General features: G+C 37.7%; 2 protein-coding genes across 2 annotated transcripts; one reads left to right on the top strand and one right to left on the bottom strand.

Moving 5' to 3' along the window:
- Nucleotides 1-13,531: 13,531 nt before the first annotated feature.
- Nucleotides 13,532-16,392, top strand: CH63R_10032 (sodium/hydrogen exchanger family protein; the record flags this gene model as incomplete). Its single annotated transcript, XM_018305006.1, has 5 exons — nt 13,532-13,693; nt 13,756-14,172; nt 14,230-14,329; nt 14,390-14,952; nt 15,028-16,392. The coding sequence occupies 5 exons, from the start codon at nt 13,532-13,534 to the stop codon at nt 16,390-16,392; spliced, it is 2,607 nt and encodes an 868-aa protein (XP_018154430.1).
- Nucleotides 16,393-16,969: 577 nt separating this feature from the next.
- CH63R_10031 (uncharacterized protein) lies at nt 16,970-18,091 on the bottom strand (the record flags this gene model as incomplete). The annotated part of the gene is made up of 1 exon (XM_018305005.1): nt 16,970-18,091. The coding sequence occupies one exon, from the start codon at nt 18,089-18,091 to the stop codon at nt 16,970-16,972; it is 1,122 nt and encodes a 373-aa protein (XP_018154429.1).
- Between the last annotated feature and the right edge of the window lie 6,070 nt (nt 18,092-24,161).

The raw sequence follows: 24,161 nt of genomic DNA, 5'->3' as shown, positions 1-24,161 counted from the left end.
AATTTATAAAATAAGAATAAATAATAAAAGAGTAATTATTAGTATTATAAGTAAGACTACTTTTAAATAGTAAATTATAAATACTAATATTAACTTTAAGCTCCTACTAGTATATACTAAAGAACTTATAGGAGGTAGAGAGTATATAAAACTTAAAATTATACTATATAGTATAAAAATAAGGAATATAGTAGGACTACTAGAAGACTTATAGAATAAGTATATATTTACTAGTATTTTTATTTACTAGTATTTTTATTTATAATATTAGCTTATATTAAAATACAATTTAGAAATTTCCTTACTAAATTAAAGAAGAATAGTATTAGTAGTACTTTAAATAGTAAGTACTTAAGTATATTTATAGAATAACTTATAATTTGCACTTATACTAGAGAGGTATTTATACTTATAGCTATAGAGCTTACTTACTCTTAAAGAATAAAGAGAGAGAAGTAGAAAGAAAATACTTTGAAGTATTTTTATATAAGTATATAAATACTTAATTAAGTATATAACTAATACTTATAATTTATATAGAATTTAAATTCCTATACTTAAATAAATTATAATTATATATAATATTACTTTTAATAAAATAAAATTCTACTTGAAAGAGAATAAAATAGTAGCTCTACTTATTACTATAGTTAACTCTATTATAGAGGATATTTAGGAGTCTATAAGTATAATAAGTACTATTTTAGAGCTACTTAGAGTTCTAAATACTAAAGAGAATAATTTCCTTAAGTATACTAAATAGCTTAAATAATTTATAAATACTTAATTTTTAGTTCCTATATTAAAAAATATTAAAATACTAAGAATAACTCTTATAGAGAGTATAGAATTAGTAATTTCTAAGCTAATTTCTAATTCTAAAAGTATACTAGAGGCTATAAGAGGGAATACTATTATTATAGAGACTAAAAGTATAGAGACTACTCTATAAAATATAAATATAGAGACTATTAATTTAGAAACTATTTTTAATAGTAAAATTAGAATTAAGTACTTAAATTCTATTTTAAAAGAGCTAAGTAAACTAAAAGTAATATTAGAGAACTTAGTACTACTAAATTAAAAGTAGAGAGGGAAAATAAAAGACTATAAACTATTTATAAAGTAAAGTAAGTATTAGTAAATACTAAAATAGTTTTTTACTACTCTATATAATTCTACTAAATTTATTAAGAGTAATAAAAGTAATTTTAAATAGAATTTTAATATAGACTTTATTTAAATTTACTTTTCTAATTAAGAAATAAATTAAAAAAATAATTTTATATATTATATACTCTATAAAGTACTATATATAGTAGTATAATGTAATTAAGTTAGCTAGAAAGTAATTATAGAAGTAGTAGTATAAATAGTTAATAATTTTTTAAAAGCTCTAAGAATTTAAAAAGACCTCCTTAAGCTCCCTACTACTTTATAAGACCTCTTTATAGAGGTAGTATAATAAGAAATAAAGAAGCTAATAGAGAAAAGTACTTAAGACGTTATTAATAGACTACTAGTATATATAAAATTACTCCCCTTAAAGTAAGTATTTATATATAAATTAGACTAATATAATTAGCTAAACTACTATGAATTATAAATTTATATTTATAGTAATTTATAAACTAGTATAATATATAATACTTATATAATTACTCTTATAGTAAAAATATTTTAATTTACTATTACTTTAGTAGTATAATTTAATTTTAAAATATAGTAATATAATATTATAAATATATTCCTAAATACTTATATTAACTTATATAATAAGCTAATTACTTAGAAGCTCCTAAATAAGTTTAAAATTAAAGAGAAGTATATTAAACTATATAGAATTCTCTATAAACTTTAGAATATACTTTAACTCTAGTATAAGAAGTTTTCTAGTATATTAAAATATTTAGAATCTACTTTAGCTGTAGAGGACCCCTACTTATATTAGAATCTAAAATACTAAATTATTATAATTTTCTATATAGATAATATTCTAGTAATATTCTATAAGGACTATATAATTTATATAATTACTATAGTTAATAGTATTAAGTTAATTTATAAGCTAAAGAATTAAGGACTTATAGAGTACTATTTAAATATTTATATAATATAAGACTAAGTAAGAAGGAAGATTTTCCTTACTTATAATAAGTATATTAAAATAAAAGTAAAAAAGTTTAATTTTATAAATAATATTTACTTAATTATACTACTACTTACTAGAGTACTAATAGTATATAAAAGTAAAATTATAGCCTCTATAATTAAGACTTTCTAGAAGAAAGTTAGCTCTATTCTATATATAAGTATTCTTATATACTTAGACTTAGTATCTATAATTATACTCCTCTTAAAATATTTTATAAATTTAAATTCTAAATATTTTTAATTAATTAATTAAATAATTTAGTCTTTCTATAGAATTTACTACTTTATACTAAGCTTTAGAAATTAGGGGAGTAAAAGAATACTATAGCTACTAGTAATAATTATAGTTAATAATATATTCTATATAAATAATAAAGTAATATATAAGTTATTATAATTCTCTTTAGAGGACTAATTTAATAGAAAGCCTTAAAATAGCTAATAGTAATAACTTTAATAACTAAAATTAAATTACTCTACCTATAGGAGATAGTAAAGGAAGTAATAGTACTATAAAGACTCTTTTAAGAGCTTACTTTTAATTCTAAGTAGCTCTATATAGTCTTCTATAATAATAAATAAATAATTAAGCTAATAGTAGTAATTAATAAGAGAATTATAATTTACTTTTATTATATAAATATTTAAAATATATAATTCTATTAGGAATATACTACTAGCTACTTTAAAATTAAGTATATACTTATGAATAATATACTTATAAATAATCTAATTAAGAATTTCTTATAGGAAAAGTTCTTAAGCTTTAGAGTATATTTTAACTTAATAAATATATAAGTAATAATTATAAAGAAATTTCAAAATAATAAAGAAAGAAGACTTAATTTAGAATTATAATTTAGAATTATAGTTAAATTTAGTTAAGTATATACTAAAATATTACTTACTCTAAAGGGCCTATAAGAATAAAGACTCCTACTCTAAAGAGTACTATAAAAGATAATTCTAGCCTAAAGGCCCCTCTTAAGAAGTATATATACTCTAAAGGGCTACTTAAAGAAAAGACTAACTACTCTAAGAGAGTATATATTAGAATTAATTACTAGTACTAATATAGAATTATAATTTCCTCCTTAATAGAGTTAAAAATTATATAGCCCTCTATAATTAGAGAAGTAAAGTATACTAAAGTATTACTATTACCTCTTAACTATAAGAGACTAGAATTTAGAATTAAAGGAAGTAAAAGACTCTTAGGAATAATACTCTAAAAGTCTTCTTCCTCTTTATTCTCTTTACTCTCTATACTAGCCTTATAAAAGACCTTATAAATATTACTATAAATGCAATTTAACTCCTAAAAGTAATTATTAATAATAATTTAATATATAAATATAATAAGAATTAATTTATAGAAGCTAGAGTTCTATTCTAATTAGCTCTATTTTTACCTTATATAAGGAGAATTAAGAATTTTAAAGTAAACTCTATAGTCTTCTTAAGTACTTTTTAGTAAGTATAACTACTAGTAGTATACTTAAAATACTTACTCTTAATATAAGTAACTTCCTCTATAGTAGTAGAATATATATAGTATACTTTAGTACTCTTATTTAAAACTATAAAGTAAAAGTAAGTAGTATAGAGGGAGGAATTTAGAGTCTTAAGTTCCTCCTCCTTATTCTTATTTACTATAGTAGTTTTACTCTTACTTTTACCCTTAAGTATAAATATAAATAAAATTATACTAGCCTTCTTAAACTTAATTAGAATTTTAGCACCCGTTTTAAATATAGTTTATAAATTTACTATTTTCTTTATTTTAACTATAAAGAGTAAATTAATAAAGTAAATTTAAAAGTACTATAGTATTTAGAATAATTTACTAAAAGTAGTATTAATAGTAGCTTTAATAGTAGTAGTAATTTTAGCCTTATATATAATTTTAGCTTTAATAACTACTCTTATAATTATTTTAATTTTAACTTTATACTTATATACTTCTTTTACTTACTTAGTAAAGTACTCCTCTTTATTAGAAGTAATTATTAAGGAGGAAGAATAAGAAGAAGCCCTCTTAGAAGTCTTCTTAGTCTCTTCCTCTTAAGTAAGCTTATACTTCTCTTACTTAGTATAGAGAGTAGTAGTAGTAGCTTTAGTAGTAGTATAAGTAGTAGTAATTTTAATAGTAGTAGTTTTTCTCTTTAAGAGTACTATTATATATATTTATATATATATATATATATATATATTTATATACTATTATATTAAATTACTAGTATTAAAAACTAATTAACGTACGTGCATAGTGAGCTGCGCATCATAGTGAGCTGCGCACGTCCACTGCCTTTCTACCTCTTAAACCTTTACACCTACTTTCCTCCACGTACGAACATGACTTCTTCTTCTAAAGAAAGCCGTATTATCCTTGCCCTCCAAGCTATCCAAAAAGACCCAAAAATGTCTGTACGAAGAGCTGCCTCCACCTTTGAGGTTCCTGAATCAACCCTTCGCACGCGACGCGCTGGTGTACTCCCACGAGCCGAGACGCGACCGAAATCAATGAAGATGACTATAACTGAAGAGGAGGTGATTCTTGAACGAGTTATTGACCTAATCGATCGAGGGTTCCCTCCGCGACAAGAAGACGTACGAGAAATGGCCGACCAACTCCTAAACGCGCGCGACGGGACGCGTACGGGACCCCGATGGGCAGAGAACTTCGTACGACGCGTCCCCCAATTGAAAATGCGATTTCGACGTCGAATCGACTATCAGAGGGCCTTAGCTGAGGATCCTACAATTATACAAGGCTGGTTTGCACTCGTGCGAAACACAATTGCAAAGTACGGAATACTTGATGACGATATCTACAATTTTGATGAGACTGGGTTCCTGATGGGAATGCTGTCGCATGCAAAGGTTGTTACAACGTCTGACCGTAAGGGAAGGCCTCGTACGAAGCAGCCTGGCAATCGGGAATGGGTTTCTGTCATTCAGGGTGTGTGTGCAGATGGCTGGGCGATGCCTCCGTACGTTATCGTGAAGGGCAAATATCACCTCCTCTCCTGGTACACCAACGGCCAATTCCCAGCCACATGGCGCATCCATCCAAGCGAAAATGGATGGACGACAAATGATATTGGCCTAGATTGGCTACAGCACTTTAATCAGTGCACAAGGACTCGTACGAAGGGCTCTTATCGCCTCTTGATCCTTGATGGTCACAACAGCCATAAATCGACCGACTTTGACGAATACTGCAAGGAACAAAGCATTATTGCTCTCTGCATGCCTCCCCATTCATCGCACGAGCTCCAGCCTCTTGATGTTGGGTGCTTTAGCCCGTTAAAGCACTCGTACAGCAAGGAAATCGAGAAGATGATGCGGATGCAGATTTCGCATATTACTAAGGATGACTTCTTTCCTGCCTTTAAAGCAGCATTCTTTGCCTCAATGGGCGAAAACAACGTACGAGCTGGTTTTAGACAGGCAGGCCTTGTACCTTTTAACCCTGAAGTGGTTCTTTCTCGCTTGGATTTCAAGCCAAAGACGCCAACACCATCAAACTCACGGCCAAGCAGCCGAGGCTCCTGGGACGCAAAGACACCAACCACAGCACTAGAGGGCGTACGAAGTGCTTCCTCTCTTAAAAAGAAGATCCAAGCACATCAAGGTAGCTCACCAACACCAATGTACGAAGTAATTGACTTCCAGGCCAGAGGTATTAGCAAGTTAGCCCATAGGCTTGCTATTGTTGAGGCTGAGAACCGTAAGCTTCGTACGGGGATAGAGGTACTAAGTAAGCGCCGGAGGGCAAAAAAAACACGACTACGTCTTGGAGGGTCACTTAATACTGCTGAAGCAGAGGCACTACAGGGAGAAAAGGATGGTGTTGATGCTGGAGGAGAGAATAACCCTCAGAAGGAGGGTCGTACGGAAGGTGCTGAACCACGCGCGCGACGATGTGGCAATTGCGGAAAGTCTGGACATAACGCACGAACCTGTGAAGTAGTTTGGGATAGTGATGAAGAAGAGGGTGATAAGTAGTTTTAATTGATTTCGTACGTTGTAGTTGAATTAACTTATATAAGAGGTAGAAAGGCAGTAGACGTGCGCAGCTCACTATGATGCGCAGCTCACTATGCACGTACGTTATATATAAATTAATTTATTTAAATAACTTATAAAAATAACTCTTATAATAACTAAAGAAAGAAGAAAAAATAAAAATAAATTAAGTAGCTTAGAGGAGTATTTTAATTTATGTAAGTACTTCTAAATTAATAGCTTACTACTTCTTAATTTTTAAATAAAAACTACCTACTTTAATATAATATACTAAATAATAATAATAATATAAATAATAGTATTATATATAAAGAATTAATTAGACTAAGAGTATAATTACTAAAAGTAATTAAATAGTAATATTTATAATTTATTTCTTTTATATATAAATATAAAACTCCTTTATTAGAGTCTTTCTTTTATTAATTATTTATATAAAGTAATTATATATAATGTACTTGTATAGTAAGTAAGCTAATATAGTAAGTAGGCTACCTTTCCTCCTTTCTACCTCTTTAACCTTTATACTAACTTTCCTCTATATACAACTATACAAACTACCTTAATTAAAAGTTGTATTATCCTTACTCTCTAAGCTATTAAAAAAGACTTAAAAATATCTATATAAAAAGTAGCCTAAACCTTTAAGGTCCCTTAAACTATACTCTAATACTAATGCACTAAATGTATTATATAACTTAAAAGATAACTAAATTTAATAAAAATAACTATAACTAAAGAGGAAGTAATTCTTAAATATATTATTAAATTAATTAATTAAGGGTTCCCTCTATAATAAGAAGATATATAAGAAATAACTAATTAACTCCTAAATGCACACAATAGAATACATATAGGACTCTAATAAGTAGAGAACTTTATATAATATATTCCTAAATTAAAAATATAATTTTAATATTAAATTAACTATTAGAGAGCTTTAATTAAGAATTCTATAATTATATAAGGCTAGTTTGCACTTATGTAAAATATAATTATAAAGTATAAAATACTTAATAATAATACTTATAATTTTAATAAAATTAAGTTCCTAATAGGAATACTATTGCACGCAAAGATTATTATAATATCTAACTATAAGGGAAGGCCTTATATAAAGTAGCCTAGTAATTAAGAATAAGTTTCTATTATTTAGAGTATATATACAAATAGTTAGGTAATACCTCTATATATTATTATAAAGGGCAAATATTACCTTCTCTTTTAGTATACTAATAGCTAATTCCTAATTATATAGTACATTTATTTAAGTAAAAATAAATAAATAATAAATAATATTAGCTTAAATTAGCTAAAGTACTTTAATTAGGATATAAAGTCCTATATAAAGAGTTCTTATTACTTCTTAATTCTTAATAATTATAATAACTATAAATTAATTAATTTTAATAAATACTATAAGGAATAAAGTATTATTACTCTTTACATACTTCCTTACTTATTATATAAGCTTTAGCCTCTTAATATTAAGTACTTTAGCTTATTAAAGTACTTATATAGTAAGGAAATTAAGAAGATAATGCAAATGCAAATTTTGCATATTACTAAGAATAACTTCTTTCCTACTTTTAAAGTAGTATTCTTTACTTTAATAAGTAAAAATAATATATAAGCTAGTTTTAAATAAGTAAGCTTTATATTTTTTAATTCTAAAGTAGTTTTTTCTTATTTAAATTTTAAGTTAAAAATACTAATACTATTAAACTTATAGTTAAGTAGCTAAAGTTCCTAGAATATAAAAATACTAATTATAGTACTAGAGAGTATATAAAGTACTTCCTCCCTTAAAAAGAAGATTTAAGTATATTAAAGTAGCTTACTAATACTAATATATAAAGTAATTAACTTTTAAGCTAGAAGTATTAGTAAGTTAACTTATAGGCTTACTATTATTAAAATTAAGAATTATAAGTTTTATATAGGAATAAAAGTACTAAGTAAGTACTAGAGGGTAAAAAAGACTTAATTACATTTTAGAGAGTTACTTAATACTACTAAAGTAAAAGTAATATAAGTAGAAAAGAGTAGTATTAGTACTAGAGGAGAGATTAACTCTTAAAAGGAGAATTATATAGAAGGTACTAAATTATGCGCAAGGTAATATAGTAATTATAGAAAGTCTAAATATAATATATAAACTTATAAAGTAGTTTAGAATAGTAATAAAGAAGAGGGTAATATGTAGTTTTAATTAATTTTGTATATTATAGTTTAATTAACTTATATAGAAGGTAGAAGAGTAGAGGAAAGTAGCCTACTTACTATATTAGCTTACTTACTATGCAAGTATATTAGTTTAATTATAAATACTTTTATAATTAGGGGGGTATATTATAAGAGGTCCTATTTAGCCCCTATAGCTAGTATAATAGTAGCTAGTAGCTATAGTATACTTACTAAAACTATTAGTAAGTACTCTCTACTATACTTATTTATAGTATAGCTACTACAGTAACTCTTAGCCTTAGTTAAGTACTTCTTAATATAAGAGTCTAATCCCTATAATTCTTACTTATAATAAAAGATTATATATTACTTATATATTATAAGTCTTAAAATCTAAAGTAAATAGAAGGGAAATTCTCTTTACTAATACTTCTATATAAGGGAAAAAATCCCAAATTATTAATATATATTATTATTTATAAAATTATATTTATAGTGTAGTATATTTATTTAGTATATAGGGCTAAAGTCCTTAGTATAAAGGGCTAATTTAGAATACTTCTACTAGCCTATATATAGACTAGTATATTTATAAACTCTTATATATAAAGTATATAAATAAATTATATACTATTCTATAGCTATAATTATAAGGATTCTAAATATAAAGATTATTTACTTATATCTCTTTTAGTTATAGAGATATATACAGTTAAGTATATAGGTATTTTTATAAATAAGCTTCTTTATTCCTAATTAGAATATATACTAATACTATATATTTATACTGTAATATATGCGCATAGTGAGTCGCAAATTATAGCGAGTTGCATATAGGCTTATTGTACCTTAAAGGGCACTTTGTTCACTATTTTTTAAAAATCTAATCCTTAACTAAAAAAGACCTAATTTTAAGAATTAGGCTGTAATAAGAGTTAGATTATAGGAAATAATAGTATAGAAAAGATTGTCCTACTCTAACTACTATATCCCTTATTTAGGCCTTTAGATAAGAGTTAGGCTTACTTTAAGAGACTAGAGTAGGGAGATAATTTTTATACTATTATTTACTATAATTTAACTCTTATTGTAGCTTAATATTTAAAACTAGGTCTTTTTTAGTTAAGCATTGGATTTTTAAAAAATAGTGAAAAAAGTGCCCTTTAAGGTACAATAAGCCTATACGCAACTCACTATAATCCGCAACTCACTATGCGCATACATTAGTAACTTTTAATTTTAATTAAATTATTTTTTAAAATAAAAGTCTAATTATTATACTTTTAGTATATAATATTAGACTTATAGAGTATTTAATAGAAGAGTTTTACTTTTACTTTATACTATAGTAGAAATAAAAAGAAGATTTAGCTATACTAAAGTAGTAATTATACTAACTTCTCTAAAATAGTAATTATACTTCTAACTTTTACTTTAAATATATATAGTATTATTAAATTAAACTAGAGGATTATATATTACTAAAGCCTTATTAACTAGTAGTTACCTAGTACTTAGATACCTTTATACTAGGTTAATAAGTAGAATACTTATAAGTTTTAAAAGCCTCTATAATACTGCATTTCTCTAGAAATCTTACTTTATATTCCCTAAAAAGTATAAATTAATATCTTCCTTTATACATTTTATACTCTAGAGGAGTTACTATAATACTAAAATCTAGTACTATTAGGCTTACTATAGCTATAGGAGTTTATTAATTATATACTCTCTCTTTACTATTTTTTAAATAGAAAGCTTAAGTTATAAGCTAAATTATATTTTATAAGTAAATATATACTTATATAATGCAATAGTAAGTATTTAGTAGTATTTATATACACTGCGCACAGATAGTTAGTTTAATTCTAACTGCAGGAACCCCTATTGCAGTAGTCTAATTAGTTACTAAGTTACCTACTGCATATAGAGCCCTAAGCTCTACATACACAATAGGGCTCTAATAATAGTATATACATTAAGTTAAAAAGTATAGAGTTAATAGGAAAAGAGTAAATAAAAATAAAATCCCTTAATAAGTATAAGAATATAAGAGGGTTTTTCCTTTAACTCTTTAAAAGGGGGGTTTACCTCTTATATGTATAAGTTAAAATATTTATATAGGGTAACTTAGTACTATATAAGAAGTCTTTATTAGATAGTCTCCTATTAATAAAACTTCCTTTATAAATAAGTAAATATATACTAGGGAGACTATATAAGTATACTAGCTCTATATAAAATAAAGTATAATTTATAGTCTAATATATATTAATTAAGCTACTTTCTATATTCCTACTACTTACTTCTACTTATTTTACTTTTCTACTGAGACTACTAACCTCTATAGCTCCTTAAGGAACTTAGTATACTCTATTTTAAAAAGTTAATTAATTTTAGCTTAATTTTACTCTATTAATAGCTTACTAATTATCTTATTAAAGAATTTCTTAATATTATTAGCCTTTTTCTTTTAAGTTTTAGAAAAGTAGTATTAGAATCAAGTAATAAAAATAGCTATATAGTAGAGTATATAATATACTTTAATTAATGTACTTGTATAGTAAGTTGCTAATTATAGTAAGTTGCCTACTTCCTTATTGTATGTAAAACCTCTAGTTTTTAACTATTTTTTAAAAATTTATTTTAAGCTTAAAAGATACTAGGTTTTAAATATTAGTATTTAATAAGAGTTATTTAAGAATACTAATTTAACTAGTATAGAACTAATTGGATCCAGCAGTTAAGACTAATTATACAATGCAAAAAAAATTAAAAAATAGTAAAAAGCCTAATATAAGTACTATACTCTATTCTTATACTATTAACTTAGTAAGGTAGCTTATTTAAGAATATATAGTACTATAGAATTAGTATAGTCTTAATACTAGATTAACTTACTAGAGATAACTTTACTACTATTAAAGTCTATACTATTAAAGATTATAGTAAGAATTCTTAATTATAGAAGTATTAAACTTTAAAATGTAGGCTTTTTAAATATATATAGTTAGTAAGAATAGAATCTCTTAGAATTCTCCTATTAATTATACTTACAATTTGTAAAACTTATAATTTAAATAAATTATCCCTTAATTATATAAAATCTACTTTAAAATAATTAAATTAAATTCTTCTTTTTAATTTAATTTAATTATATTCTTAATTATAGTTATACTTAATATAAATAACTCCTTTAACTTATTCTACTCTCTTAATTATAATTCCTTAGAGATTATATAGTAGTTAATAGTAGCTTAAATAAGTACTATTATTAAATAATATAAAGGGAAATTATTATATAGTATTATTAATATTAATACTAGAATAAATAATTATACTATAATTAATATTACAAATATTAAATTAGTACTTCTTCTTTTTAATAGTCTAGTAGCTAATTTAGGCTTAATTATTAGGATAAAGTAGGTCCTATAGTAGAAGCTCTACTTCTTTATTAGTAGAATAGCCTAGTAGTAGGAGAATATTTTAAGAATTATAATAATTAAGTAATACTTAGGCTAGATGTAAGCTGTAATTTGTACTATTTAGTAAGTATAGTATAATTAATAAGAGATATTCTTAAAAGATTATTAGTTGAAAACTTAATATAATTATTATACTTAATATACTTTACTAAATTCTAGAAAAATAAAAATACATTTATACAATATATAGTCTAGAAGGGCTTAATAAGAGTTATATTATAAGAAATAATACTTTAGAAATTTGTACTCTAGTTATTATACAGCCTTATGTAAGCTAGCTTATTTAGCTCTCTAAATAAGAGATCTAAGTATAAAGTTAGAGTTACATTTTCTATAGTATTATTTCCTAGAATATAACTCTTATTGAATACTAGTACCTAAGACCTAGTGTTTTTTAGCCCCAAAATGGATTTTTAAAAAATAGTTGAAAACTTAGGGTTTTACATACAATAAGGACGTAGGCAACTTACTATAACTAGCGACTCGCTATACAGTTACATTAGGCTTATTTATTTATAGTAATAGAAGTAATACTTAAGGCTATAGAGATTAATATTTTTACTCTAATTAGGCCTATAAATAGTATATATAGTATTAATATAGAAGGGGTCAGAGTTAGCTATTTTAATTTTATAGATAATTTAGTATATTATTAAATAAAAATTACTAAAATTGTCTAATAGTAAATTAAGCTTATATTTTATACCTCTATTATTATCTATAGAGGTTATTCCTAACTCTTAGTAAGATATAGCTTAATTGAAGCTTTAAGGCTATAGTATTTATTAAGGTATTATAGTAGATAGTAACTACTAGTAAGTTTGTAGTTAAAAGGGTGTTTTTTTCGCTAATGACTCAGGCTATTAGTTGCAGTCTATAAAGGTCAAGAGTAGGCATACTAGACTAGCTTACTTCAGTTAAATAGGTACATCCGCCTAGGCACAGTCTATAATCACTAGAGGACAAGAATTGAGTAGTGGAGCTGAGGGGTTTACCTAGTTGGCACTAATTAAAAAGTCAAGGCGCCCAAGTTTTGAAGAAGAGGGTTGTCTAAATGACCAAACTGCTGACAGGCATCTGATTCATTCCCTTCGAATGATTAGACCGCCCCAGCCCCCCCGCCCCCGCCCCCGCCCCCTGCGCCCACTTTGATAGGAGACTCATGCACACAGCCAAGTTCCCCATTCCTGCCGAGTCAGGCCATGCCAAGCCAAACCCCTACGCTCACACATTCACGTGCTGCCAATCCGTCCTTGGAGAAGGTGGGCAAGTGACCAGAATACGACGCCGTCTCCAACACCATGTGCATACTATGTACGTTACAAACTGCCGCTATCATCATCCACCTTTGACTAACCCGACCTCTTAGTTAGGACGCAGGCACATTCGTGCAACCCAAGGAACCAATCTCTCTGTGTTGTTCCACCTCCCAAAACCAACCCATCGCCGCCGCAGCCGCCAAACAATTCCCATACCAGCTGACTGAAACCAGACCCTTCTATCATTCATAAGAGCGAGAGACAGCCTCCCGTAGAATTGAATTGATATTCGATCCCGCCAGTTGATATGGGCTTACGACCTCGCCTGAACCTCACCGCATAGTTGCCGACGTATAGTCTCTTCGTCTCCTCATCTTGTCATACCAGTGGCGACAAGAACTCACGGCGATCATGTCGTCCGTTACCTCGTTGCTATCGGCGACGCCAACGTCGTTAGCTGCTCCGACATCGAGCGCTGGAGGAAACCGGGCTCCCTCCCAGGGCGGTGTTATCGAGGGCGCAAACCCCTCGCATTACAACCCAAAGGACCCAATCACCATGTTCATCATCCAGGTTCGTTTACTACACACTGAGTCCTTTTGTTCCTGCCATAAGCTGACAGGTTTCTGACGTAGGCCGGTCTTATCATCATCGTCTGTCACTTGCTGCATTGGCCACTATCCAAGATTCGACAGCCTCGTGTTATTGCCGAAGTCATTGGCGGCATTGTCCTAGGACCATCTGTTATGGGCCGCATACCCGGCTTTCGTGCGGCTATCTTCCCGGCAGAGTCCATCCCAAATCTGACTCTTGTTGCCAACCTCGGTCTCGTGCTCTATCTTTTCCTCATTGGTCTCGAGACAGATGTCCGTTTTCTTCTTAGCAACTGGCGTGTCGCAACCTCAGTCGCGTTTGCTGGGTTGGCTCTCCCGTTTGCGCTCGGCTGCGCTCTTGCTTGGGGACTGTACAACCAATTTTCCGGCGACGAGGGTGTCATGCACATTGACTTCCCTATATATATGCTATTTATCGGTGTCGCCATCGCAATCACGGTGAGATACTTTCCAAAAATCATTGTCCGATCATTTTCAACTGACCCTCATATGTAGGCATTCCCCGTTCTTTGCCGTATCTTGACGGAGCTGAAACTCCTCGATACATCTGTTGGAGTCATCGTCCTTTCCGCTGGCGTTGCCAACGATGTCGTGGGTGAGTTTCGCGATGGCATCATTGCGTTTCTTCAGATAACGTGATCCTAACATCTCCCAGGCTGGATTCTTCTCGCTCTTTGTGTTGCCCTCGCCAACGCGGGAACCGGGTTATCCGCTCTCTGGATTCTCTTAGCCTGTGTCGGCTACATGCTGTTTCTTCTTTACGCCGTGAGGCCGGTATTGGTTTGGTTGTTGCGACGGACCGGAAGCATCGAGAATGGACCCTCGCAGAGCATGATCGCGCTGATTCTCTTGATTGCTCTTGCATCGGCTTTTTTCACCGGTATCATCGGCGTCCACGCCATCTTTGGAGGCTTCATGGTGGGCCTCATTCTGCCCCGAGAAAACGGCTTTGCCATCAAAGTTACGGAGAAGCTCGAGGACTTGATCGGCGCTCTTTTCCTACCTTTGTATTTCACACTGTCCGGCCTAAACACCAATCTGGGTCTCCTTGACAGCGGTCTTGCCTGGGGATATGTAATTGCTGTTACCTTTACTGCCTTTTTTACAAAGGTCATTGGTGCAAGTATCGCTGCTCGGTTGAATGGCTTGGTATGGAGGGAGTCCTTCTCGATTGGTGCCCTGATGAGCTGTAAAGGTCTAGTGGAGTTGATTGTGCTTGTAAGTGTTCTTCTACCCTGTTTTACATTTCATCCCATGGGGGAAACCAAACACCCAATGCTAACCTGAACACAGAATATTGGCCTCCAAGCCCGAATTCTGAGCACTAGGACATTCACTATCTTTGTTGTCATGGCTCTTCTCACCACCTTCGTTACTACTCCGCTTACCTCGTTCCTCTACCCTCGCTGGTACCAGAAGAAGCTCGAGGCTTGGAAGCGCGGTGAAATCGATTGGGACACTGGTGAAGTCATCTCAAACAACAGCGGCTCAACTGACGAAATGGAGTTTTCCAAGCCGACTACCGATCGTGTCCAGCGCTTGCTGGTGTACCTCCGTCTGGACAACATGCCCGCTCTTCTCAATTTAGTTTCACTATTCGGAAAACAGTCGTCTACCGGTGACCAGTTTGCCGGAAGTGATGAGAAGGGCGGAACTCAACCGGCCACGACTGCGCTTGGCTCGTCCAACGGCATGAGAGCTGTGAGAGCTCATGGCTTCCGCCTGCTCCATCTCACTGACCGTGACTCGTCAGTCATGACGGTCTCTCAGGTCGACGATTTTAGCCGCAACGACCCTGTTGTCAATATATTTCGGACTGTCGGACAGTTTCTCAAGGTCGCTGTCTCTGGCGAAGTGTCTATCATGCCAGAAACACGGTTCGCCGAGGCCCTTCTGTCCAAGTCTTCAGACATCTCGTCCGATCTACTTATCATACCCTGGAGCGAAAGCGGTAGCTTGGGTGACTCACAGGTCCCGTCTGTGGATAGTGCCAACAAGCTCGCGTCGACATATACCGGCTTCGCCAAGTCTATTCTCGCCTCCACAGAGCATAATGTTGGCATCTTCTTTCCCAAGGGTAGCGCACCTCAGCCTACTACGGACAGCGGCAACGATCGCAGTAAGTTGATGCGAGCGTACTCATTCAGCGACATACACCACGACATCCCCACGATTCCTGTAACAAACCAGTCTCACCACATTTTCATGCCATACTTCGGTGGCGCCGACGACAAATTTGCTCTCAGACTGGTGCTACAACTCTGCGAGAAGCATAACGCCACTGCAACCGTGGTTCATTTTGTGCAGGCTGGGAGTGACTCCCAGACCCAGGAAGCTGACTACTTCGGCTTCGTGTCTAGCCACACCCCTGCCGGCGTGGCCACACGCATCAGATTTGAGACCTCATCTGGCAGCGATGTTCTTGAGGCCGCTTCGAACTATGCTGCGTCGGGCATTCGGACAGACTCGCGTGAAGTTACGTGGCACAATCTCATCGTTTTAGGTCGCCAGATTACCGCCAAGCCTGTCGAGGGTAAGAAGTCTGTTAGGGTCTTGGAGGAAATCAAAGATTGTTTGGGACTGGCTGCTGGTGTGTTCATCGCCTCTGGCGTCAAGGCGGATCTGCTGGTAGTTCAGGCCAAGACAGTGGCGAACTGAACTATCTCCTTCATCGCCTACGACACGGTTGTTGCTTCTGATCACGAAGTTGCCCTTCGCCTCAAACCGGTTGGCTGGTACTGACTCCGGATGTTTCCATAAGCTCTTCATCGAGCCAGATGGGTCGCCAGTCTTTTCTTACAGGAAAATTGGCGGCGCGGTAGTTCACTTAATGATGTATATGCATAATACCCGGATGGTTTTTACGATGTGTATTTATCCGCTAGGACTTTTTCAATTTGTGTACATGGTTTCTGATCTCGTCTCTTGTACCTATGGATCTGACTACCTCCTTGGCCCTCTATCACCGAACGTAGGTCATATTCACCCCCTACGTTTGTTTCCTGGCAAGATACCCTGCACTACTTGTTTGTGAATTAGGAATGCCTCGCACCAAGATTTGCCTGTTGGCAATATACTTCCTGCTTAAATAGAGTTCCACACAATCATAGTTGAACGCCTATACAAGGAGGCAGGAAACGAAAGGCGACGTGTATGAGAAGCCGGACGGCACAAAGCAATAAAAAAATGGGGACTAGAACAGACCTAGCGAGAGTTCTTACCAAAGAAGGCATTCTCAATGTCGCCTGCGACTGCTACTACCATGGCCGCCACTACTGTAACCATCGCCGCCGCCGGCGCCACTCCGACGGGTTGCCGTATTGACAGTAGGCTGTATGACGAAGTTGCGGATGCCCATCTCGCATGCTTGACGGAGCGCCTGATGGCGCATACCGCCCCTCATGCCGGTGGCCTTGTGACCAACAAAGGTATCAACCAGAGCGGCACCAAGCGCCGCTGTGGCCACCCGCGTACCCTTCTCGCCGATCCAGGGACCGGGCTCGCTCCGCATCTGCAAAGCCGCCTGACTCCCAACTCGGAATGCTGTCTGCGCAGCTTCACCAAGAGCGGCATAACCGACGGCCGATTTGGCCCGAGGCCGAGCGCTGCCGGCGGGACCAACTCCCTTCACCCCTTTCCTGGGCATGGACCGACCTCTGACTGGGCGCTGCTGGCTGCTAGGCTGAGTATACCGGTCGGAAGATTCATTTCTGAAGCGGCCGCGACCCGAGGGGGTGTAATCCCTTGGCTGAGGACGAGCATTAGCCTCATAACCAGCATAGCGGCCGCGATACGATTCGCCACCGCCGCGGGGAACATCTTCGTAGTCGGCCTGACGCGCCTGCCGCCTGTCACTCCCACGAGGCTCAGCGCCATACTGTTGGTATTGGGACCGATGTGGCTCGGCAGTTCGCATATCAACATCGTCGTAATCGGCGTAGCGGGGGCGCCGATAGTCGGTCTGACGCGGGTCGGCCTCGAAGTCTGTATACTTGGGGCGCCTCGTTTCGCTTGTCTTCGGTGGGTGGTAAGCATGCTGCCGCTCACGGCTGTGACGAGATGCCGGTGTGTAAGTGTCAAAGTCATTCCGGCGGTCGTCGGCGGTGCGATGACGGTGGGCAGAGCGGTCGTGACTCCGAGCGCGGCTCGGGAAGACATCATCATTATCGTCGTCGTAGTAGCGGTTCTTATGGTTCCTGCGGGTTTGCCTCGGCCCAGAGTGGGCAGCGTGGGCCCCTGGTCCCATGTCTTTACGGTGCTTGTGGCTCTCGGGATGTTCCCGTGGTTGTTCCTTGGGCTCGAGATCACGTTGAAAGTCGTCATAGGCAGTAGCTGCGGCGGCGGCGGGCTCAGACATGTTGCGACGCCGGCTACCGGGGCTACGGCCGCGAGGGGGGTGTTGACTGTATGGGCCAGCGGCAGGCGCGTAAGAGCGACCGTAGGACTCATAAGGGTCCTGTTCGATATCAGCTTCTCGGCGATGAGGGCGTCCCATTGTTATTAGGTATCGTCGTCTGCCAGGCCAGGAAGGGCAGAGGACAAGTAGGTGCGATGTGGTGGCAGACGAAAGATGTTGTTACTTGGTGGATGGTCGGTAGGTGTTGATAATGGCGGGGGAGGGCCTTGGGTTGTGTATATAATCGAAGTCACCGAAGCAGAGTGGCGGACCGGACCATATTGAGGGCTTGAGGCATACGGAACAAAATTAGGGGGAAGGCCTGTTAAAAGCAGGGAGTCAAGGAAACTGCGAAGCGTTAAGCGACAACAAACAAAAGAACGACAGAAGAGTAAGTGACAGGAGCTTGGAAGGCGACATCAGAGAGTGGCTCGGATAGCGTCACACGAGCAGAACGATCGGCTGACCGCTGTTGTCTGGAGTTCACACTGCAGTAGGGAGCCGTCATCCTCTCTCTCGTTGGGGGCTCTTCGCCTCACTGGAAGGTCCCCCTCCCCCACTTCGTCCCCCAAGAACCGTTAGGCGGGGGCCCGGGGTAGTAGGAGAGAAAGGCTCAATCTAGGTCTAAAGGGAACGAAGCCTTGCCTACCCCACCTAAGAGTGTAGCATTAGGTCGGCTAAGTCTAAGTATTATTCTAACTATACTTAACCTTTATAGGCCCTAACTAATAGCCTCAGTAATTAGTAGAGAAAAAAACGAACTATTTAGAAATTTAATTACTAGTTACTATTTACTATAATCTCTTAAATAAATACTATAATAGTCTATAAACTTTAATTAAATTATATTTTACTAAAAGCTAAAGGCAACTCTTATATTTAAGAATACTAGTATAAAGCATAAGTTTAAATTACTATTAAATAACTTACGAATAATTAATAGCTTAATTAACAAGAAGATTAAATATAAGTTAAATAAATAGTTAATAAAATATATACTTATTTCTTTAATAATCTCTAAATATTAATTACTTAGAAGAAGTTGAAAATAAGTAGAAGGGATTAAAGATGGCTTATTATATTCTAGACTATAATTTTAGATATTATTTTATATAGAGATTATTTTAACTACTTATATTAATCTACTCTACTATACTGCCTAGCAAAGAGATAACAAAAGATGTACTAAAGCTATTAGGCATTGAAAAAAGAAAACTGTCGCTTGGCACATATAACAGTGAGTAATTACTTGCAGTACATGCATCATGTGCCCACCTAATGTGTAGATAAATGGGTGAGGGCGCTTCAAGCTTTGTTGCGATCGGGAAAGACTACATACTGGGCCCCGATCCCGGGCTACAGTACGTACTGAATGCAGGGTCCGAGCTGTGACGTCAAATGGTAAACAGCCCTAACTCGTGTCTTCTCTATTGCCAACACGCTCCTTAACCATCGCGTTTATGATTCGTCGTTCCACCGCGCCTGACGTCAAGAGGGTCGACGAAGCTCACTGTGAATCCTTCGTTGTATCATTGTCATTCGCTAGGCTCCAACCAAGTTACTGGCCTTCGCTTGAAGACAAAGATGGCTCCAAAACCCTCTGTTGCAAGTGGCTCAGCTGATGTCGGATTTGCGAGAGATACTTGTCGTCACGATTCTACTATTCACCTTACCGTTTTCTTAACCTCCCATTGGCGACGTTTATGCGCAAACAGTTTCTTGTGACATGCAAAGGCGCAGCAACCCGGCTAACTGGATGTTGAGAGTCAAACATCTCCCGAGTATGCCGATGTTATCGGAGCAACAAGACTGAAATACCAACTGTAGCTCATTGTCTTCTCGTATATCACTCTCAGAGATCAGCGAAGTGCCACAGGAGTCTTTAGTTCTCACCGACCGGCAGGCACTTCCATTGCAATATATCTGTAGCATCTGGGCACGCGCATAGTTCCAGGCGGCTCGCTTCATCTTCCCCCCCTTCGCTACCGCCGCGGCATTCTTGGTCATTGTCGAGCCGACCCTGTCAAAACATGGACCGGAAAGCCAAAGGTTCAACAGCAAAATGGCAGTCTGCCATTTTCATGTGCAATCAAGGTTGTCTATGTTGCTGTACCAGTAGTGTCCTCTCTGGCCCCGTTCCTGTCGGGCTTGCGTGGGGTTGAACTCGAAGCAACAACCATGGACTGGCTACAGTTGGAATCTTGCCGTACAAATCAAATGTAATCAAGAGAGCACAATGCCTCGGATCCGGGATACCCCGCTGTACGGGATTGGTTGGTTGTTCCGATGGCGAGTATTGCGAGTGCCAGCTTGGAGCCGCTTCTGCCGATGGAGGGCCAAAGGCTCGCGAATTGTGACGTCGCGGATCCGAGCGCACCGAAAAGCACGACGGCCTCACCTGACACCGATTGGGGAAGAGGTTGAGTCCTGTCGGTTTCCCGTACCGGACCTGTTACTACTGTGTAATGCCGATGTTTCAAGGCGTTTGGTGATTGCGCTGTACTAAGACGCTTCGATTGGATCTTAAAGGAACCGGTGGATTGATTGCTGGCGTTCCTAGATAGCCGTCTGGGTCGGCTCGTAAAGTTTCAACATTACCGTACCAAGCATAGCAGGGGTTTGGCGCCGAAAGTCTCCTCATGGCTGTTGATGTGTGACAGTCGACAACTAGTGGCGAGGGAAGCCTGTGCTTTTGAACGACCTCGAGGTGACAGCGAGACACAAACGACCCTAATCAGCCTGGAGCACGCGAGCAGATCAAAGCCACTGGGCGCTTCGATCAACAGATTCCTCGGCATATTGTCTCTTTCATCCGTCCATAGGCATTTTTTAGAAACTCCGTGTAATATCGTCGACCCCTCGTTCATCCCGTAACGGCCCCACCAGCCGAGTGAGAAGGGTTCGGCTCCTACCGCGGTCGGTGTTTCTTCCGTGGATCCGAGAACCTATTTAAAAGTCGAGGTGCGGGTGGGCGCAGCCGTTTCCCCGGGCCCATGGGATTAAAATTGCCACAAGACATAGAGTAGAACACATGTGTGACATGAAGATATGACCGCTGGCGCTGAATGTGATAGGAGGGCGGATAAATGAGGAGAGAGGAATTCTACCGTCTGGGAGAAATTGAGAACACTTGTCAAACGTTGTGCGAGGGGTCTCGCTGCACTGGTGGGATTCTTTCCCATTCCCTCATCTGGCGAGTCCCGGAGTCTTAGCTGCCGAAAGTCTTTATCGGGCGAACTGGAGCGCCATCTCGAGCCTCCTTGATGTATTTATAAGGAACTATATGAAGAGAGCGAGGCACAAGGAGAGAAAGTAAAGGGGGGCTGCAGAAGATAAGAAAAAGCCCGGTTGGAACATGCATCCCTTGCCTCGCAATCGCAGGGGTTATCACGTCGCATTCTCCCAGCTGTCCTCTGTTACAAATCTGAATCGAGCCTCTCGGGGAGGGATTCCACCTGCTTGGCCTGCTTGGCTGGAGTGCCCAGCTGATGTGTGATCACAGAGAGAAGTCGCCCCCAAGCCGTATGAGTGTGTCCTAAAGACATGCTACAACCCCCGAAAAATACACCCAGCCATGTCTCACGCGATGCTTAGGAACTATTCGGCAACAGCCCTCGCACACGTGTGCCCAAAAGACTATAACTGGATCAAGATGGCCTCAGTGCTCGATGTCTATCATGATCAAAGAAGTGATTCAAGATGCGCTTCAGAACCCGTGAGTGAAGAAGAGCCGCAGAGGAATAGATATGTTGCAGTAGGGCGTGCGATACTTAAGACGGCCAACAAATATTGAAGCCGTACCGGGAAACTTGGACAAGGACTTGGAAGCAAAGGTCGTCATTCTAGGCGGCAGTAGTTGCATCATCGAATTCGTTGTTGAGGCTGCCTACAACGCCGATTACTCGTTCTCGGACTCCTCGGTCGACTGTGGGCTTCCTGCACCCCGGAGAAGGGGCCAGGATACCAGACGGCCCTCGTTCACCAATGATGATGACTAGCGTTGTAGTCCACGACCACTGCCCTGATTCTGTGGGGGTGGGCCACGATGGTTTGCGGTGGTAGTTATTGAAATCACAAGAAGCTGGGGGGGGGGGGGGAGGATCGGGGGGTTCCTATCGGCCAGGCTAACGACAGGCGACAAATTTGCTGTGGAGTAGGCCGTGTATGCGCGGTCTGGGTTCATCAGATTGAAGGTGGTCAAGCAGTCGCGATGCGTGAGAGCCCTGACAAGATAACGCTGTCACTAATGGTGGAAAGAGACGCCGCTATCCGGACTGAGGCGGCGGCGGCGGCCGACTGACCGCGAATGATCGCAACGAACAGGACAATCCATGCTGGAGGCTCCGATCGAGGTGTTGTAGCCTGTGATGCTCGCGCCGGGGGAACACGTCGGAGCGAGGTTGAGAGCTGGGCCGCGTTCTAGGCATGACATTAGTTGCACACAGCGGTAGCAGGCGACTTGGTGAGGTTCGGACTGTGGTCATTAGGTGTCTCATATGCCAGGTGGGTAGGAGGGAGGCAAAGTCGAGCGATGCGCCGTCTCATATTACATCTGTAACAATGTGGCATTCTGTGGTTTCCTGGAGCACGCTGCGAGAGGAGAAGCCCACGAGGTGGCGTCGAGCGATAGACACTTGTTAGTGGTACATGTTGAGAACAAGAGAAACCAAGCTTCGATCCGGGTGTCGAAGAAGATCTAGACTCCCGAAGGATCCAGCGGGTGGGTGGTTGATTCTACCTAGTGTACCTGTAGCAAGGTGAGTGTGAAGTTGCACCTCCAACATACGAGTTGTGTGTCGTTATCATAGGTCGCAGATAGGGCCCCGCTCGGCGACGGCCGCTCGCCCTGAGGACGGCCTAGCTTCGGAGCACGTTTGGCCAACCAGAGACAGCAATTGGGTCCGTCATTGAAGCTGACAAGCACCGGCTTAGGAAGGTCTTACGGTACGTACTGGGACACAGACGGGATGTATCCGTGCAGACCTGGTATGCTCGGCATTGGCTCAAAAGAGAAGAATCCCAGGTTCAATGGTGCAGCCGGCGATCGAAGCGCCCGGCTCTGCTTTCTCTGCAAAGAAGACAGCGGGAAGCAACAGGATGACGCGGAGGCGAATGATGAAAAGGGGAAGGGGCGGGAGCGGGCAGATGCTAGAAAGGGGCCCGCCGAGGACAAAGAAGAAAAGAAGCTGTAACGTTGAGGTGTTTCTGTCCTAGGCTTGGGTGCAGTAGTGAGTGAATAAATCAACTGCGCTGTTGTAGCGCCCTGGGTTGACACTCAACGGGTATGCAGTCACCGCCAAACTAAGCTTAGTCGGGCAGACCAGGGAACGAATGGCAAGGTGCACATAGGGTAAGGTAGGATAGATGATGATTAGCACGAAACCCAGAAAGGCCAGGACCCTTCCAGTGTGGTCGAATGAGCGGTCGCGGTTGCAGCATTTGCAGCTGATGCTCACTCACCGACACGCCAAGACGCACAGGTATGTAGGTAGTCAAGTCTAAACCCAAAAGCACCTTGCCCTCGCACAAATTCAGCCCAAGCCGTGGCTGGAAAGTATCCGTGTCCGCAACTTTTTTCCCGCCACGGTCTGACATTGTGGCCCCGCCCTACCCGATCCATACGCTCGTCCCAGCTGCACGCACTTTTGTTACGACAACGCGTCCTTTTCCGAGCCGTTGAATCGCTGCCCCGGATCCGCGCGCAAGCGCCGTCTGCCTCTCTCGTGCTTCATCAAGTCTCACACACATCAACCACTGTGTGCGTACACATTTCTGGTCTCTGCTTGCAGGGCGTCTTTTTCCCACTCCACGGCGTCAGGCATAGCGCATACCTGGCTATGTGGCTGGACAAGAGATCATCAATTAATACCCCAGGACAAGGAGATAACTGACGGACAGTTACAATCCCGAAGAAGCCACACCGACCGCTTCTCGTCCTTCCCCACTTTGTACCACGACCCTTGCCCGACCTTTCGTCTTACTTTTATCTCTCCCTAGTAGTCACGGGCTCTCCCGGCTCACCACGAGAACG

Source organism: Colletotrichum higginsianum (genome assembly GCF_001672515.1).
Source record: "Colletotrichum higginsianum IMI 349063 chromosome 7 map unlocalized unitig_7, whole genome shotgun sequence".
NCBI classification, from domain to species: Eukaryota; Fungi; Ascomycota; class Sordariomycetes; order Glomerellales; family Glomerellaceae; genus Colletotrichum; species Colletotrichum higginsianum.
The sequence above is the reverse complement of the archived record's forward strand: the minus strand, read 5'-3'. Positions and strand labels throughout refer to the sequence as shown.